Source organism: Tachyglossus aculeatus, chromosome 19 (assembly GCF_015852505.1).
Source record: "Tachyglossus aculeatus isolate mTacAcu1 chromosome 19, mTacAcu1.pri, whole genome shotgun sequence".
Classification (NCBI taxonomy): Eukaryota; Metazoa; Chordata; class Mammalia; order Monotremata; family Tachyglossidae; genus Tachyglossus; species Tachyglossus aculeatus.
Genome location: NC_052084.1, coordinates 4,886,812 through 4,907,298, shown reverse-complemented (window position 1 = coordinate 4,907,298; position 20,487 = coordinate 4,886,812). Strand labels below are relative to the sequence as shown.

The 20,487-nt window shown below is 43.1% G+C and overlaps 1 protein-coding gene across 10 annotated transcripts in view; it reads left to right on the top strand.

Annotated features, from left to right (window-relative positions):
* SMYD3 (SET and MYND domain containing 3) overlaps positions 1–20,487 on the top strand; it is a 344,076-nt gene that overhangs the window by 285,349 nt on the left and 38,240 nt on the right. For all 10 annotated transcript variants that reach the window (XM_038761108.1, XM_038761104.1, XM_038761103.1 and 7 more), the window contains one exon: positions 1,596–1,770. In XM_038761108.1, coding sequence (XP_038617036.1) covers positions 1,596–1,770 — 175 coding nt within the window. The remainder of the gene's footprint in view (positions 1–1,595; positions 1,771–20,487) is intronic.

The window sequence follows — 20,487 nt, the reverse complement described above, 5'->3', positions numbered from 1 at the left end:
ACCAACCTAGTTTCAATAGCTTCTAAAAATTCAGAAATGCAATAAATCAGAGTTTGTTTTGAGCCTTTATTGTGTGCAGAGCACTGTATTAAGCACTTGGGGGGAAACCAGTATGATAGAGTTGGTAAACATGATTCCTGTCCTCAAGGGGTTTACAATCTAGTGGGAGTTGTTCCAGAAGAATCCTTTAAATGTTGAAACAGTAACAACTATTGACACTTATTTAGCTCCTACTATTTTGTCTTCATTCCTTCAGTGGTTTCCTCCACAAAGGAAGTCCTGGATGTCTTTACTCCTAAACCAGTTTTTCTAGGCATGAACAAAGCTCATTCATGATATGACCATTTTTTCTCATATAGTTGATAGAAATAGCCCCATGTCACATAGTGGTGCTTTGGGACACCTATTTCTTCCAGCAAAAAGAAAGATGATGCAATAGACATACAGCTCCTTTTTGCCATTTGTCTCCCACAAATAATGGAAAAATAAATCCTCTAAAACCCATCAAGAAGAGGTCTAGTGAACTCTTCCTGTAGACTTTTGATGTGCTTTGCAGTAATGACACTGCAAATATGTTTGCTAGTGAAAATAGGTGACCAGTAATTCACTGGCCATTTGCAGTATCTGATTTAAATTAATAGTTTCAAAAAAATTTCTTACCCCTTCATGAATAAATTTTGGGGTGCCTCTGGTTTGTAAACTCCCTGTGGGCTTGTTTTTTTATGGTATTAAGCACTTACTAGGTGCCAGGCACTGTACTAAAACACTGAGATAGATACAAACTAATAGGTTGTTCACAGTCCATGTCCCACATAGGGCTCACAGTATTAATCCCCATTTTTATAGATGAAGTGAGGCACAGAGAAGTTAAGTGACTTACCCAAGATCATACAGCAGAGAAGTGGAGCTGGGATTAGAATGCAGGTCCTTCTGACTCCCAAGCCCATGCTTTAGCCACTGAGCCATGCTGCATCTCACTGTGTCTACCTACTGTATTGAACTCTCCCAAGCACTTAGTACAGTGCTCTGCACACAGTGAGTGTGCAGTAAATACTATTGATTTGCCAAATGTTCATTGATTGACAATGGTCAGATTAAAATGTAATTGGGACTTTCTCCTTCAGGAAAGTACAGTTCCCCAAAGCTCCTCATCACCCACTTTCCCAAGCTTTAATGCTTTAAACAATCAAAACAAAGATTATTATTTTAAAGTAAGTTTGGTAGCTAAGAACTTCAGTGTAAGCTTCATGAAAACACTGAAGAGGTCAGAAGCGTGTCAACCGAGTTGTCTCGTATTTGAGGTCTGAAGTAAATATCCTTTCACCAAGCTCTCTTCTCTATACTAGTTACCTTCATTTTCTAAAGATGCTAAGACTTTGGAAGTAGACAGTGGCCGATTGTAAATAGACACTGCTGAGACAAAGGAACTATTTACACGTTTTTGTTTCTGAAGTACAGTTTTCAGGGAGCAAATCCAAACATGGACTACAGACTGCTTCCTTTCTTCTATTGCTCCTCCAGTCTTTTGAGTAACATTTCAAATTCGTATTTTTCCTTTGTGAGGATGATGGATCCTTAACTAAGGTTAATAACAGAGTGGGAGAGGGTTTTGGCTACGTGCCAGGCTCTTATAAATAACCATAAAGATCGGATTCCAGACAGAAACATCTATCAGCTCAAAATGCTTGACTGCGCAATGGATGCCTGTATTAATCTCAGCCTGTGGGAGGATGCCCTGTTATATGGACGTCGGACTCTGGACCCATACAGGTAAGATCTATGGTTGGAGTTGTTTTTCTGGCACTCCCGTCGGGGCAGCCTGCTGACAAGCGGATCAACTTTTTAACTCGAGACCCATTAACAAAGGGCTGTCACCGTGGGGCTCCTCACGATAGCTAGGTGGAGATCTTCACCGTTGGTTCCCTGGTGTGTTTTCGTATCTAAAATGTGAAATAAAACCTGGCAGAGCTGAAATGGACGAAATCGCAGTCCCTGAGAAGTATGAAGAAAATCTAACAGTTGTGCATATTCATCAGCATTTGAGGCCCTTTCATGCCTTTCCAATGCAAGGCTCTTTATTTTGCTGTTTTCCTAGCCCCTTGACTTTCCAGGGTCATGCCAAACCAATTTGCAAAATGGAATTTGTCCCATCCAGGGCCTCAGCTTTCTAGGCTCTTGTTGGTGCGATGGAAGGCTTTAGCATTCATGGTTGTATTCTGCTCCAACAAAAGTGTTGGAGAACTCATTTCGGAGAAGGGAAATCGTAGGAAATATCCACCATGGTCCAGCGGGCTCTGAAATGAAGAATACAGGGAGGGTGCACAAGTAATTGGAGCACCTTGGTCGACAGTTTTCCAGTTCAAGCTCTTCCTAGTCACAATGTAATTCCTTGCAGCCGTGTTAGCTGAAAATAAGGTTTTGTGCACCTTGGTTTCAGCATTGTATCAATTTCATCTCCCTGCCCCATCACAGTGCACAGTTTCAGTATTGAAGTATGACATGACAGATCTGCAGAAGGGAAAACACCTTGGTGAAAAAACTCAGGAGAGGAGCCTGTGATTTGCAGCCGTGAAGATAGCTGAGCAAATGCAGATTTAATTTTCCTAAGCTTCAGGAACCAGTCTCTTGCTCAAGACATTCTTCTGTAGTACCACACAACAGACAAACGAAGTCAGAAAACATTTTAGTCAGCCGAAAGGTTGGCATAAATTGCAGCTGGCATGGCAGCTGGAGCTGGTGAAACCTAGGGTTTTGCAGAGCCCAGAAGGGCAAATGGAAAAGCTACAAAAAGGGGGCGATTGGCTAGATGGTCAAAGGGGAGAATCGAGAAATGAAGTCCTTGTGTTGCGGCAGAGAGATGGGGAGGATATGTGACTAGCATACGGCATCGAAGGTTGCAAGAACACTTTCTTTACTGTCACCAATGATGAGACCTAGAGGAAAGCTGAGCTTTGTGCCGCCCACCCCTTCCCTACCTCATTCACCCCTGCCATATAATCAGGTAGAAAGGAAGAAAAAAGTACGGACAGTTCATGTTTTTCCACTTCCCTCTTAACCAGAAGCGTTAAATGTGTGAATACTGCCATGGGCTGGAAACTATTAACAGGCATTTTTGAAAGCTGGATCCATTGGAATAATCCAGGTACGTGTCTTTGTAGTTGAAAGAATTGGAAAATGCTGTTGCAGAGTCACTGTTATTTTGGGGAACTTAAGGAGGATAAGGGAGGCTTCTAAAGATTGGCTTAGGGCTAGCGCTCCTAGTTTTGAAGTGGAGGAAAGGTTTAGAGATTAATGGGGCTGAAAGGCGGGTTTCCGTAAGATCTCCAGCCCTCTGAGATCAATCCCTGCCCCACATTGGGCTCACAGTCATAGAGGGAGAGTGTGTACCTTATTCCCATTTTACAAATGAGGAAACTTAGGCCTAGATAAGTTAGGTATCTGCCCATGTTCCCGCCACACACCAGTTGCAGAGCTGGGATTAGAACCTGTCAGTCACATGCTCTTTTCAGAAGACCAGTATGATTCCTTAGGGATACGTGACGAGCATGAATGTTAGAATCAATTAATCAATCAATCGTATTTATTGAGCACTGTGCTGAGTGCTTCTGAGTACAAAATAAGAGTTGGTAGACACATTCCCTGCCCACAACAAGCTTACAGTCTAGTGGGAGAGACAGATATTAATATGAATAAATTACAGATATGTTTATAAGTGCTGTGGGGCTGAGGAAGCAATGAATAAAGGGAGCAAATCAGGGTGAAACAGAAGGAAGTGGGAGAAGAGGAAATGAGGATTTAGGGAAGGCTTTTTGGAAGAGGGGTGCCTTGAAGAAGCCTTTGAAGATGGGGTGAGCAAGTGTCTGTCAGATATGAAGAGGGAGTGCGTTTCAGGGCAAAGGCAGGACTTGGGCAAGAGGTCGGCACTGAGATAGACAAGATGGAGGTACAGTGTGTAGTTTGGCAGTAGAGCAATGAGCGAAAGGGGCTGGGTTGTAGTAGGAGAGCAGCAAGGTGAGGTGGTGGGAGGGAAGGTGGTTGAGTGGTTTAAAAGCAATAGTAATGAGTTAGAAACCACGAGTTTGAGCAGTCACCATTTTGAGTGTAGAAATAAATCCACTCTTATTGATGTGCTTTGGGGCCTTTTTTTTTTTTTTCCCCTTTGTGGCCCAGTTCCATTTCTCAGAATTAGTATCACAGGCCATGGTGCCTCTTAATAATAATGACATTTGCCAAGTGGTTACTATATTCCAAGCACTGTATTAAGCACTGGAGTAGATAAGATAATAAGGTGGTTCACAATCCCTCTCCCACATGGGTCTCTCACAGTCTAAGAAAGAGTAGAGGTATTGAATACCCGTGAGGAAACTGAAGCACAGACCATTTGGGTAACTTGCTCAAGGCCACGCAGCAAGCAAGTGGCAGAGCCAAGATTAGAACCCAGGTCATATAGGGTGAAGTGTACCAATTGCATTTCTAAAAATTCACTGAGCATGATTGAGAAGCAGTGTATCTCAATGGAAGGCGCACGGGCTTGGGAGTCAGAGGTCGTGGGTTTGAATTCCGGCTCTGCCACTTGTCAGCTGTGTGACTTTAGACAAGTCACTTAACTTCTCTAGGCCTCAGTGATCTCATCTGTAAAATGGGGATTAAGACTGTGAGCCTCATGTGGGACAACCTGATAACCTTATATCTACCCTAGCACTTAGTGCTTTGCACATAATAAGCACTTAAAAAATACCATCATCATTATCATTATTGTTGTTATGATGAGGGTAGAAACTGTATTCCAAGGGCCAGGTAATTCTGCAGCAAGAGGGGCTCCTCTGCACTTATTTTGAAATGTCCATTTTCACCTCCAGGAGGGTGCTAATCAGGCTAAGGGTCCCTTTCTTGTTTTCCCCCAAAATGCTGACATCTCCATGCTATTATTTGTTAAGTTACAGCAACTTCATTTAATTCTTGAGCTCAGTGAAGAGGCATTTTGCCTAGTAACAGTCATAGCATTAGAATAAAAGCTTATCCTCTAGACTGCGGGCTCACTGTGGGCAGGGAATGTGTTTACCAACTCTGTTATATTGTACACTCCCAAGTGCCTGATACAGCGAAAGCACTCAATAAATAAAATTGATTGATAGTGGTATTTAAGTAATTACTATATGCCAAGCACTGTACTAAGTGCTAGGGTAGATACAGTATAATCAGTTCGGGCAGAAGTCCCTGTCCCACATGGGGCCCACAGCCTAAGAGGGAAAGGAGAGCAAGTATTTTAATCCCATTTTATAGATGAGGAAATTGAAGTACAGAGAAGTTAAGTGACTTGCCCAAGGCCATACAGCAGGCAAGTGGCAGGACTGGAATTAGAACCGAGGTCCTCTGACTCCCGGGCCCTTGCTTTTCCCACTAGGCCATACTTCTTCTCATCTCTTAGGTGATTAAAAAAAGCCCACCAAAGTGCTTCCAGTGCATTTGATTAAATTACTTGGGGATGATGTCTCAATATCAAATTTGTAAAAATAAGCATTTGTTAGTTGTCCAGTTTGACTCATTTCCTTTGCACCTTTCAGACCTATGTTCCATCTGGCTCGTTAAACATTTGTACCTCAGAATAGTCTGTCTTCTAAGAAATCCAATTTGCATCGATCCACTTCAGCCAAGTGGGAATTGAACCTCTTCCTGGAAGAGATTTAGCAAATGTATTTTACCTTTTATATAAATGTGAGACATTGGGATAAGAGAGGGGACTGAAGAAAATAAGAGGCTCTCAGACTCTTCCTGTTTTTTTCTCTCGACTTGATTCCCAAAACGGTGAAAGAAGTTGTTCCGGGAGATATTAAGAAAACTTAAAAACATTAGGTTAGGTTTAGGATGCAGTCTCAAACTGTGCTGTGCTCGATCAGATGCTTAGTACAGTTCTCTGAACATAGTAAGCCCTTAATAAATGCCACAGATTGATTGACTACCTAAAATGCACCCGAGGGATGTAACACTGTCATATGCTAATGATGGAAGAGATCCCCATGGGAATACTGTATGCTCTTTCTGACTCCCTTCGACACAGCCACTATCAGCTGGGCAACCCAACTGGAATGACGATTATCTAGGACAATCTGCTCTGCAGTAACTGGATTGGTCGCCAATCCAGTTGAGTCCACCAATTTGGTACTCTCCCAAGTGCTTTGGTGACTGCTTTTTTGAGCAAGGAGCCCTAGTGAAGAAGGCCTCTGAATTTCAATTAATATTTCAGAGACCATGCAAAGATTATCTTTTTCTTCTTAGGGATTTGGTTTTCTGTATTCTCAGAAATATAGTCTTAGAACAATATCCTGTTCACCCAGGGGTACCATGAAGATTAATTAGTTATGTTTGTGAAGCACTTTGAAAATTAATATACATCCATATAAATGCAAAATATCCTCATTAGCTCATGATAAGCATATTACTGTTTCTTCAGAGCTTGTACATATTTCTTAATGTGCACATTTTTTAAACAGAGTAAAATGAGTTCAAGAATATTTTAAATGTCAGACTCTTTCAGTAATTACTTCCCGCCATTCTATCTTCCATTTTATTCCTAGTATTTCATCCTTTTTGGCTAGACATTGGGTGTCAGGCTGACCACATCTAAGATCATTGCAACAGTTGCCCTTAAAATTCTTTTTACATTAATTTTTCTTCTGAAAAGCTGAACAAATGTCCCCTCAATGATCTCATTAGTCATTCCAGCATTTTTCTAAGGAGATATTAAGCCTGCTGTCTCAGCAGTTAAATGAGAAATTCCCAAATTAGACACACGCCACAATTCACTGAGTTATGTTCCGTGCAAATGTCCTTAGCTTGTGTATGTTTGTACTGTGGGGTGTGTCATGCCAAAGACTCATATATTACATTAGGATCTATTCTAAAGCCTCTGGAAAAGTAATATGGAATTTCATTGTAAGCTGTAGGAAAGACCTGGCTTATAATTTTGGCTCTGCCACTAGTCTGATGTGTGACCTTGGAAAAGACACTTAACTTCACTGTGCCTTAGTTTGCTCAACTGCGAAATGAGGATTAAATCCTACTAACCTTGAGCCCCATGTTGGACTTGATTATCTGTGGGTTCTGGAGTTGGGGAGGAAGAAGGGGAGCCTTTGGTTTAAGGGAACATGTCTACCAACTCTGTTAAATTGGATTCTCTTAAGAGCTCAATGAATACAATTGATTGAATTGTGGACCCCAGGGCATCCTGGGAAGCTGTCACTCACCTCCCTTTGCCTATCCAGGGCAAGTCAATTAATAGTATTTATTGAGTGCTTACTGTGTGCAGAGCTCTGCACTAAGAGCTTGAGAGTATAATAGAGTTGATAACACAGTCCCTGCCCGTAGCAAGTTTACAGCTAGAGGTGATCATCCATCTGTCTCAGCCCTTCTGTGGAGCTGCCGCCCGTGCTTACGTGGTGGTACTCTCACCCCTGTTGTGTCTCCATGTGTCTCTTCTGAGGGTTGGGGGTTGGCATGTCCTTTTATAAATACATCTAAATCTCCTGCATTTGCTTTTGAACATTACCTCCTCAATCGCAGAAATCAGTCCATTTGTCTGGGTCTAAAAATAGTAAACAGAGGCCCCTGGGGAATCAGGCTATGACTGGGGCTTCAGCCTCTGCACTCCACTTCCATCGATCTTACCCAGGAAACTTTGCAATGGTCTTTTACCCAGCACTTTTGGATATGTTTGGTAATTTTGCAACTTCCTAGTGTTTGTTATTCCCATTGTGTAATTTTCAGTTAAAGAGTAGGGTGCGACACATTCGTCACACAAGAAGCTTGATCTTTTGCAAGTCTGAGCATCTTGTGGGAGTTTTCCTTAGTCTTCCTGGGTGAGGGCCTTTTCCTAAAGAGACATTTTCCACTGTAGTTGGTTCCCTTTTTGATTTAACCTCCAGCCATCTCTGCAGGCTTTGACGCACCTGACAGAAAATCTTCAGTTTCTCATTACGACAAATTGCCCCCCAAGCAGCAGGATGTAAAATCCTTGGAAATCTTCTGGGAAGCATTGAATTTCTCCTGTTGAATCAATCTACTGCTTGGCTGCTCCTGCAGCTCCTTTACAGCTCTCTCTTTTCCTTTTCACATCTTTGAGGGGGATAAAGAATAAGGGAGGAAAAAAATCATAGTTTTCTCCATAGGCAGACTGGGAAATAGCAGTCAGTCAATCGTATTTATTAAGCTCTTACTGTACTAAGCACCTGGGTGAGCAGAATACAACAGTATAACAAACACACTCCCTGCCCATAATGAGCTTACAGTCTAGAGGGGGAGCGTACTATGTGCAGAGCACAGTAGTAAGTGCTTGGGAGAGCACAATACAATAGAATTGGCAGACACAATCCCTGCAAGGAGCTTGTAGTTTAGAGGTTGTGGGGCAACCTCTCTCAGCCCCACAGCACTTATGTCCATATCTGTAATTTTGTTTATTTGTGTTCATCATCAATCGTATTTATTGAGCGCTTACTGTGTGCAGAGCACTGTACTAAGCGCTTGACATTAACATTTGTGTTAATGTCTGTCTGCCCCTTTAGAATGTAAGATCACTGTGGGCGGGGAATTTGTCTGTTATATTGTACTGTCCCAAGCTCCCAAGTACTCTCTCACCGCCAACCTTTCGCCCACGTCCTGCCTCTGGCTTGGAACACCCTCCCTTCCTCATATCCAACAGACAGTTACTCTCCCCTCCCCTTCAAAGCCATATTGAAGGTACATTTCCTCCGAGAGGCCTTCCCTGACTAAGCCCTTTTCCTTTTCTTCAACTCCCTTTTGTAGTGCCCTGACTTGCTCCCTTTATTCATCCCCCTTCCCAGCCCCACAGCTCTTATTTACATGCCTGCAGTTTATATCAATAAATATGATTGACAGTCCCTTTGATTGAGAGACTGGAAAAATGGCCAGTTTTCACATCAGGAGAAAGGTGTGGTTTTTTGTGTCTCTTAAGGGTCAGAAAGCTGGGGTTAGTAGATACATTTTCAGAAGCACAGGGTGATAGAGGAAGCCGCTCAACTGAACCTTTTGAATTGCTTCCTCAGACTTTATCAATCCTAGACCTTACGGTGTTCTACAATCACTTGGCTAAGGGCTCTAGTTTGGGAGCTCTGTGAGTATTATAATTGTAAAGGGTAGGGATAATTAAGAATGGAAGAGGGAAGATTCTTTAGAATAATTGGGAAAAAACTGTTGAAACCTAGCATTTCTAAAAGCAGGAAAATGGCACAGCTAGTTAAGCAAATTTTATTATTTGTTTGATATCAGAGTATGTGTCCTCCATGATGATTAGGGACATCACTGAAAAGAGCCAAGGACAGTAGTAAAGAGTATACCTCAATGAGTATTACTGGAAGCAACATGAGCTATTGGATAGAGCATGGACTTGGGCTCTGCCATTTGTCTGTTGTGTGACCTTGGTTAAGTCACTTAACTTCTCTGTGCCTTAGTTGCCTCATCTCTAAAATGGGAATTAAAGTCAGTCATCCCCCCCCACCTCCCAAGTGAGAATGCTAGTGCCATGTGGGACAGAGACTGTGTCCACGTGATTATTTTGTATCCATCGTAGCACTTAGTACAGTGCCTGGCACAAAGTAAGTGTTTAACAAATACTATTATTTTTCTTTAAAAAAAAAAAAAGGGTCACCCATCATCATCTGTGGCCCCATCATGCAGTCTGGGTAGGGTTACCAAAATCACTTTTATACCTGTCTGGTGCTGCTTCCCTGCCTCCCTGACACAGAGGGAGGGGAGGTTGGAGAGTTACTCCCAGCCCCAGGTCCTCTGCTCTCTATCACCTCTGACACTGGCTCATTTTATGACCAAAGACAAAAGATTTGTTCTGCCTATAGCTCATTTTCGACTTGTAAAGAACAAGAAAACTAATAAGTACCAACCTCCTCTCTCCCCAGGATGTCGTAGGATTAATGAGATAATGTCTGGAAAGAGATTTGTGGTACTCAGAAAGAAAGGTTCTGAGGCATAAGAAAGCAGTACAGCTGTGGGAATGAAAATCAGTCTCAGACTAGTCATTTACCCAGGGGTCTCCTTTTCGACTTAGAGCAAAATCCCGCACTTTTCTCAAAGTTCTCTGAGAAGGATATAGAGTATGGAAGCTGGCCTGGTCTATCCCTGGACATCAGAAGCTTGGACCTCTGTTGGCCTCGCACATGAGCATCAATGGATTTGAGGTGGCTTGAGGCCCTGCAAAATGAAGTTAAATGACTTGCCCAAGTGGCTTGAGGCAGTGAGCACCAGCAAATGCAATGTACCTAACAAAATCTGGTTCCTAGAATAGCATTACATGGAGCAGACCAGGAGACTTAAGCATGAGCAGTTTAGCAAAAAACAAAACAGGTTTTGGGGTGGGTTTTTCCGTCCACCTTTTACAGCTGTAGTGATTGGAGTCGACACTAGGGGATGCAAATGGTTAAAGGTTAAAGTCTAGGAGCCTTCTTAAGACTGTGGGTGGCTTCATAAAATTCAGTGCCTGACTTGGGGGGCCGGAGGGGTGAGCACAGTGACAGCGATTCAGAGTAAACTGAGTTCAGTGTAATTGCCTTGATAATAAAACCCCCACAGCATACATAAACCTTACCTCTGTTCCTGTGGTGTGGAGGCAGGGCACGCCGGTGGAAAGGAAGACTGTCTCAAACAAAGAGCCATTCAGCAAGAAGGAAGGAGTAATACCCAGGTTTACCGTTTTTATTTTCAAACATGTGAAGGGATGTTGTGTGTCTGGGTGGTGGTGAACAGTGATATTCCGAGGGCGAAACAAGGAGGAACGGCTTCAGGCAGCCAGGGTGGAGGTAGCACACTGGGAAGAACTTCAACTTAAAGAGAAGCAGCGTGGCCTAGGGGATAAGGCCTTGGCCTGGCAGTCAGAAGGACCTGGGTTCGAATCCCAGCTATGCCACTTGTCTGCTGTGCGACCTTGAGCAAGTCTTTTTACTTCTCTGGGCCGTCAGTTGTAAAATGGGGATTGAGACTGTGAACCCCATGTGGCACATTGACCATGTCCAATCTGACTAGCCTGTATCTACTTCAGTACCTAGTACAGTACCTGGCACATAGTAAGTGCTTAACAAATGCCATTTTAAAAAAGGCCATAAGCATTGGCAGACACTCAGTTGTGTCCCCAAGGGAGTTGTCATTGTCCAGGGTTGTTTAAGAAAAGGTGAAAAGCTATTTTTCCAGGGTTATTTTCAGCACAGTCCTGCTTGCCTAGGTGCAGAGAAATGGGCTTGATTAGCTCTGGATTCAGTCAGTTGTACTTATTGAGCATTTGCTGTGTGCAGAGCACTGTACTAAGTGCTTGGGAGAGAACAGTATAACAATATTGTTATATTGGAGACCCCTCCTAGATCTATAAAGTATTTGGAGGTTGGGGGGAAATCAATTCAGGTGTACTGTAGCCATGGTGCTGTAGGGTTACGTTCTTGGAAAATGTGGTTGTATTATTAATAGGAGAAAGTCCTTTGTATACTACAAACTGTAATGGTATAATGTCTCTTAGATATTATTTAATCTTTATTAAAGTGACCCCAAGCACAATTTTCAATAAGCAAGGATTTGTAACATGATTGGATTTTTGCAGGAGTTTGCAGATATAGAACCCTGTTCTGCTGTAGAAATGGTTTTTCAAGTTTAATGAAGAATCTGTCCAACTTAGGTTGTTCATTAGCCTTTTTCTTCTCTTTATGAAGTGTTTTGTAGTAGTTTAGCTCCTGTACATCTCTCCTCACCTTTGGACCTCCTTTCTCCCCTCAATCACTTTTATAAACTCAGTCAGTTTATTGGAAATTGATGTAAGTAGCAGCATATCCGACTGCAAAGAGTGTGGGCCTGGGAATCAGAGGACCTTGATCCCAACTCTGCCATGTGACCTTGGGCAAGTCATTTACCTTCACTGTGCTTCTTTACTTATCTGTAAAGTGGGCACTAAATATCTGTTCTTCCTCCCACTTGGGCTGTGAGTAGAAAGGGACTGTGTCTGATCTGATTATGTTGTACCTACTCTAGCACTTAGTACCCTATTTGGCAGAGTAAGTGCTTAATGAGTGCCACAATTATTATCGTTGTTATTATTATTATTATTATTATTATGATGTCTTGATCCCAAAATCTTTTTTAGGGATGGCTAGGCCATGATTTATTCCTCATTTGTTTGGTCATTTTCACAATGCTACATTGGATTGTGGATGTTCAGTGAGAATCTCGTTGGACAGCCATTCCTGGACAAGGTTGTTGTGGGCAGGGAATATCTGCTTATTGTATTGTACTTTCCCAAGTGCTTAGTACAGTGCTCTGCACACAGTAAGCGCTCAGTAAATATGACTGAATGAATGACAACCACAGAGTAAGGCATGAGATGGTTGGAAACTCTGGGGCAGTTTATTTCATGGGGTGGTTGTAGTCTAATCAACCATTGGCATTTATTGAGCACACTGTGTGCACAGAACTGTATGAAGTGAGTGAGAGCATACAAAACAATGGAGTTGGTAGGCATGAACCCTGCCCACAAGGACTTAAAACCATACCGGCTGTTTCTTTCATTTGTGTGTATCATGTTGGGGCTGTAACTTGGAGTATGCTTGTATTGTGCTTAGAAATCACCATTTCCAAGGACTGTCAAGACCTTGTCCCCTCATGGTCATTGATCTTTCCAGGATTAATTTGGGCAGTTGTCTGGGAAGGTTAAGAACAGTAAGGGACTGAGCTCTGAGAGATCTTTTACCACTCCCCTCCCCCCACGCACCCTATACAACAGCAATATTATGGAAAAGGAGTTAGAGGGTAGGTTTTCCCAGGCCAAAGGGCCCAGGGTCATCAGAATCCTGCTAGGAAGAGTTGCCAGTCAAGTGTCAGTCTGATCAGGGTGGGAACTTCAAGCCTTGTTAAGATCCTTCAGTCCACCCAGACTGTTGAGTCAGTTTTTTTGTTTTTTTTTTGTGTTTGTTTTAATGATATTAAGTGCTTACAATGGGCCAGGCACTGTTCCAAGCACTGGGGTAGATGCAAGCTAATCAGGTTGGACACAGTCCTTGTCCCACATGGGAGCTCTGTCTGATTTTAAAGATGAGGTGATTGAGGCTCAGAGAAGCGAAGTAACTTGCCGGAGATCGCACAGCAGGTAAGTAGCAGAGTCAGTATTAGAACCAAAGTCCTTTAGGCCCAGTTTCTATTCACCAGGCCACTCTAATTCTCAGTTGCCCAGCGCCCAGTTCCTCCCTATGATGGCTCTTTACTTTTATCGGGAGCCCAGAGCCTGTTCCATCCCGAGCAGAGAGTGGTCAGGCTATGTTGTAAGCCTTCTCGTAGAAGAGCTCTTCTGGCTGTCTTTCCCGTATGGATCTGCTCAGACATTGTTCTGTAGACAACAGCAGTCAGGCAGTTACTGTAGACCTGTCTGGTCTATGGCAATGAAGATAAGGCCAGCCTTCCTTGGTCAGGGCCTTCAGGAAGATCAGACCACCAAGAATCAGATTCCAAGAGAACTGTAAGCTTGCAAGTGGCAAACTCAGCAGGGAGACACAGTGCGATCATGATGTGCAATAGATTATCAGTTGCACCAGTCTTTTCCAGCCCCACACACTTGCGTGCAAGGGATCTCACCATGTGTGCTGTAATTTTGTAGTGCAGAGGTGCTACATATGTAATTCCATATAGACCCAGACCCAAACCCACATATGCACCCATAAACACATGTGTGTATCCACATACATGTGTCCCAGCTATTTGCAGGCAACAGGAGATGGGGAAAGAAGTCCGAGCCTGACCCAGACATTTAGCTTAGGATGCAGATAACCCAGTTACACAATTTGGGGTCTTACAAATGCTGGCTCATGCACCCTAGCTTGCATATACAGTATTGGCTCATCATTAATTTTAATTAATTTAATTAAACTAATTAAACTAACATAAATGTAGTGGTATTTAAGTGCTTACTATGTGCCAGGTACTGTATTGAGCTGGAATAGAAAGAAGCTAATCAGGTTGTTTTCAGTCCCTGTCCCCCATGAGGCTCACAGTCTTAACCCGCATTTTACAGATGAGATAATTGAGGCCCAGAGAAGTGACGTGACTTGCTCAAGGTCACAAAGCAGACATGTGGTAGAGCTGGGATTAGAACCCAAGTCCTCTGGCCTCCCAGGCCTGTGTTCTTTTCACAAGGCCTCACTGCTTCTCATCTATCCTAAAGGTTAAACCAGCTGAGGAAAAGAAAGGATTTAATTTTTTCCGTGTATTTTAAAATTTGCTTTACACTAGCTCAGTTGAACAGATCCCAGGAGACCCTTTACTTGTGTTTGTTAATATGAAAATTTGTTATACTGAAACTGTCCTAGTTTAGGAATGCAGGCAAAGAGGCAGGGTTTGAAAAGTAAAAAGTTTATTATTTTGACATATTCTTCTGAATGTCCCCCAAATGCATAGTACAGCACTCTGAGTATAGTAGGCAGCCAATAGATGTTGTGGTTCCTGTTTCTGTTTAAACAGAAGTGGACTGTGTTGGGCTTGTTACCACTGTTTTCATCTCCTCTGAGGCACAAAGAAAAGGTAATGAGTAACATGATGGATTCTGGTTGGCCATAAGAATGAACCTCTTGAGAGGATTGTTAACCAGGCACGTGCGGAAGGATGCGAAGACTTTTTCCCTTGGAGATCTCCGCTAGATATTAGCGACCCATCCATCTGGGAGAGTTTGCAGTTCAGCTGAAGTAAGGAAGCAGCATAGTTGTACTTTGGAAGCAATGTGGTGGATGTTTCTCCATTTCCAAAGTTGGGATTTAAGACATCTCAGGCCAAATGCCTAATAATTGTGTTATCTCTTAAGCGCTTTCTAGGTGCCAAGCACTTTACCAAGTGCTCGGGTTGATACAACATAAGCAGCTTGGACACAGTCCCTGATGGACATGGGGCTCACTGTATAAGAGGGAGGGAGGACAGTTACTTTATCCCCATTTTACAGGTGAGGTAACTGAAGCCCAGAGAAGTTAAGCAACTTGCCCAAGGTCACACAGTGGTCAAGTGGCGGAGGTGAGAGTAGAGCCCTCTAGACCGTAAGCTTGTTGTGGGCAGGGGTTATCTCTACTACTGTATTGTACTTTCCAAAGCACTTAAAGTGCTCTGCACACCGTAAACACTCAGTAAATGCTATTTAATGAACCCAAGTGTCCTGACTTCCAGCCCTGTGCTCTATCCATTAGGCTATGAGTGAGAACAGCCAGAGGATGCATATGCGGTCTTCTTTCTTTGGGTCATTATCAGTAAGGTACATGAGGGGACCCTTATAAAGAAATAGTGCTTCAGACCCAGACAGATTAATAAAGGAGCCCATTTTGTGATTGTGCAGGTGTGTGATTGTGCAGCATGCTTTTAGTGGATAGAGTGTGGGCCTGAGAGTCAGAAGACCTGGGTTCTGAACCCAGCTCTGCTCACCCACAGTGTGACCCTAGGAAAGTCATCTGTAAAATGGGAGTGTGAGCCCCATGTAAGTCCTGAGGACCATAAACTGTGTCCATCCTGATTATCTTGTATCTACCCCAGCACTTAGTGCAGTGTCTGGCACATTGTAAATGTTTCAGTCAATCAGTTGATATTTATTGAGCGCTTCCTATGTACAGGGCACCATACTAAAGTGCTTGGGAGAGTACCAATACCACAGAATTAGTAGACACATTCCCTGTCCATAAGGAGCTTCCCGGGCTTAAAAAATACCATTAAAAAATGTGCACAGGCTCTCTCAACTAGTCACTAGAATAGCAGTAAAGCTTTTACAAGCAGAGACACTTGCTTGGTTTGCCTCCCTTTCTCCCCCACTGACTTACATCTCAGCAGGTTGTGGAATATTTAACAAGTAGTTCTCCCAGCACAAAAAGAGAGAATCCTAAAGCATCCTTCAACTTGTTCTTCTGGATGAATATATTAAATCCCATGTGAAACCAAGTATCACATTTTAAAATGCTGCCTTAACTTGTTCTTTTCCCTGAAGGCAGAGTTGTTTGGGCTCAAAAATAAGGTTTTGTTGAATTTCTTCCGTCTTGGTTCACTTTGAGAATCTTCTTTCCTTAGCTAGTCTTGACCCAGGTGTTGGGGTGGGGAGGAGTTATTGAAACTGAAGATGAAGCAGTGAATTGAAAAACAGCGGTTGCCCCTGGGGAGACTTAAAGATAGCATATGATGATAATAATAATAATAGTAATAATGATGCTATTTGATAAGTGCTTACTATGGTCCAGGCCCTGTATTAAGTACTGGGGTGGATACAAGCAAATCGGGTTGGACACAGTCCCTGTCCTATATGGGGCTCACAGTCTCAATCCCCATTTTACAGATGAGGTAACTGAGGCAAAGAAGTGACGTGACTTGCCCAAGGCCACAGAGTAGACAAGTGGCAGAGCCGGGGTTAGAACCCATTACCTTTTGAGTCCAAGGCCCATGCTCTATCTACTATGCATGCTGCTTCCCAAAGGATGTGATGCCAAAAGGATGTCAAGATTCAGGTCTCTGGAAGAATTGTAGTATCCTGCTGCTGAGAAGCAGTCTGACCTGGTGAAAAGTACATGGGCCTTGAAGTCAGATGACCTGGATTCTAATATCAGCTCTGCCACTTACCCTCTGTGTGACTTTGGACAAGTCATCTAACTTCTCTGTGTCTGTTTCCTTACCTGTAAATGAGGCTTCAATGTCTGCTCTCCCCTTCAGACTATAAGCCCCATGTGGGATTGGGCCTTGGTCAAGCTTGATTTTCATATGCCCACTCCAGCGCTTAGTACAGTGCTTAGCACATAGAAGTGCTTAACCAATAACACAGTTATTAGTATTATTACTCCCTAAACCTGGGAGCCCTAGACCTGCCACACTCTGCTTTCTAGAGTAGATCCCTGCCTCACAACGTAGCTGTCACCTGATAAGATAAGATCACCAAGCAATGAGGTCCCACAGGATGCACCCAAGCATTGCTTATCCTATTTCTGTTTCTCTGAACAGTGCATATAACGAGACTGGATGAAACAGGATAGTCTACCAGCTGTAAAGTTGACTGAAGTTGGGGAAGCATTTAATAGTAGAAACTATGGGCACAATCCACTGTACTAAGCCCTTGGAAAAATACTTCAGAAGCTTGATAAATCATATTCATGGTATGCTTGCTGTGTGCAGAGCACAGTACTAAGTGCTTGGCAGAGTACAACAAACCAGAGTTGGTAGACTCATTCCCTGCCCTCAGTGAGCTTACAGTCTAGAGAGAGGCATGTTCCCTGCCCAAGGAAGACAAAGAAATATGTCATAAATACAATGAAGCAAAATCTCAAATGGTATAGTACCATTTCAAGGGCAAGCCCCATTTTGAAGACTGTTTCTCATGTTGGATGCTTTAGTTAGCACTGAGTTAATATGGACTGCCCCCTTCCAAGTCTGACTTGAAGACCCCTGGGACTAAATATCCTGGAATATTTCTGAACAAAGATGGACTTGAAAATTGCACAGCAAAACGGAAAGGGCAAAACAAATGTTGAGTAAATCGGATTGGTAACTTTTTAAACTAGGACTCTTGTTCAGAAAATAAGCACTCTCGTTCAGGAGGATTTTCCCAGCTGTCACTCTGTCTTTAAAAGATTGTGGCCAGCTAAGGGAGGAGATGCAGCAGTATGTTAATTTCAGGTTGGTTTTCATGGTAACTACTTCTCTGGGCGTCCACATCATTACAGAGCCAGTGCCAGGGCATGTCAGCAGCAATGCCTAGCCAGGATGGAGTAACACATTTAAAATAGAATTTCTTTGTTACCATAAACAATTTTGTTGAAATAGTGAATATTTCAAATTTCCAACCTGATTTATAAATCTTTCTATTTGTTGGATTACCTTGGTTATGAAATTTGGCGATCAAGTCAATTTCCTTCTGTGCATTCCCCCCCCAAATACTAGAACTCTTTAATTTCTGAAATGCTCTAGTGAATGATGTTCAAATGCTTAGTGCAGTTCTCTACACACAGTGGGTGTTCAGTAAATTTAGTTGATTGATCAATTTTGCAAATCCTTGGCCTTACCCAATTTGTCTGTGATCTTATGGCCATGTTGCTGAATGTTGGTCTTCATAAACTTGAATTGTATCTCAGTTACTACGTTCTATGTGCCAGACAGTGTACTAAGCACTGGGGTAGATAAGCAAATCAGGTTGGACACAGTCCCGCATGGGACTCACCGTCTTTACCCATATTTTACAGAGGAGGGAACTGAGGTGTAGAGACGTGAAGTGACTTGTCCAAGGTCACACAGCAGACAAGTGGCAGATCGGGGATTAGAACACAGGTCCTTCCAACTCCCAGGCCCATACGCTACCCACTTAGACCATGCTGCTTCTCACTTCAGCCAAAATGTCTGCAAACCTGTTCCCTAACTGACTTTCCTGAGGGTATTTAATCATTTGTATATTTTTAAAGAATGTCCATTCATTTGCTTATTTAGAATCCTATATTGTACTCCTGGACTGTCCACCTTTTTCTGGAGAAAACTTCTTCCCACTAATACCAACCTTCCGTATGGCCTCACTGGAAACAAACTTTGACTTGAAGCTCAAATAAGAGTCAGGTTCAAAATTCTCATTTACTTGGATCATCTCCATTTCAAATTTTCAGTATCTTAGAGGAAGCTTTGATCCATCTTTAAATTACCATGGGAAGGATTCCAGCTCTCCAATAAACCTTTTCATTGAAGTTTCATAATTCCCTCCATTTGGCCTCAGTCCCCTCTGCATAACCTATTAATCCCAGAAGGATTCGTAGTAAGAGAAATTAGCTTCTTCTTCTTCCCAATGACCTGAGGTAAATGGGGGTGAGAATGGCATGATGAAAACCCAATTATGAACCCTAAACGCATTTTTATCCTTCTCTACTCCCTGTCCTTTCTCAGAGCTTTCAAACTATCAGCTAAAGTGACTGACTTAGATGCATTCAATTGAGTTAAAGCACACTCAAGGTATCTAGGGGAATGAAAAAGAGGAAGAATGAAAAGGAGTTTGGTTAATCCACAAAAATCTGGAAAATCTAGAACTGGCAGCTACTTACACAAGAAAGGCCTAGTGGTTACCAATACATGATCTTTTTATTTCTCCCTCACACTCAGACATCCTCACCCAAGTACCTAGTTCAGTGCTCTGCCCACAGTAGACGCTCCATCGGTACTGTTGATTGACTGGCCCAGAAGCAAGAAGATGATGAGGGTCCAGCTCTCCTCCCTTCTTCTTCATGACTTCTCAAAGTTTCAAGCATTTCCAGATGTCGAGCCTGTCCATAAAGCATTTGCAAAAATTGACTTGGATGGGGAGGAATCAGGTATTCCCAAAAGACAAGACCAAGGGGTATGTCTTTTAAGTTTCTTTAAAAAAAATGCTTGGTGACTTGAAAAGTCAGGGGGAGGGGAGGGAGAGGATGGTGAGTCATTGTGTTGCAGACATTTGACTGGGGTTAGGTCTGGATCCAGACCACTTAGGCCCTGGCATGACTGCTCTGAGACATTAAAGATCGAAAAGGCTCATTGGCTTATCTCATTTGTTTGCTCACCAGAGCGGGGGGGGGGGGGGCTCTCAGCCATCCATTCCCTCACAGCGTGTGTGTACAACCGGATCTCAAATATCGCAAATGGCTGAGTTCTCCCCTACCTGCCCTGAACAAAATTACCCAACCATTTCTTGGAGCTGAGCCTTGGGCGTTTAGCCAGATTTTTTACCCTGGGACTCAAGGAGATTCAGCATTTAGGCAGAACTGGGATCACTTTACAGGTTTTCTAGAACAATCCCATAAGGATGAGAAATGGTGACTGGCCCTGCTCTTTTAGAGCCTTAGCCGATGAATTCTCCATGGCGAACATTAGGGTGTCTGGGCAGGGGGCAGAATTTGATGTCTGGGTCTAGCTTAATAGTCTGGAAGCAGCTTGAATGGCGGGTGCTGTTTTTCTTATAGCCAAGTGGGAAGCCCCGTTTTGTGCTGTAAAATACAGTGTGATAGTCCCCCAACCAGGTTCTGCAACATTGATCTTAAAGGAGCCTGAAAAAACACACAAGAAGGCAGATGCATAGTTAGGTGCATGAATGTATGCCCAGTTCTGCTAGAGCATGTGTTTTCTTTGCACAATGTGAATAGAGTAAAATGGAATAAATGCCATCGATCGATGGGAGAACTAGGGAACGGTCTTCCCACGGCATAAGTCTCTTGGGCTACTAGCTGATCCATATGCAAAGAGCTTTGGTGTAGGAGCAGTGTGGCCTAGTGGGTAGAGCACTAGCTGGGAATTCAGAAGGATCTAGTTTCTAATCCTGGCTTCACCACTTGCCAGCTGTGAGACCTTGGGCAAGTTACTTTGCTTCCCTGGGCCTCAGCTCCCTCACCTGGAAAATGGGGATTAAGACTGTGAGCTTGGACTGTGTCTAACCTGATTTATTTTTATGTACCCAAGTGCTTAGTACAGTGCCTGGCA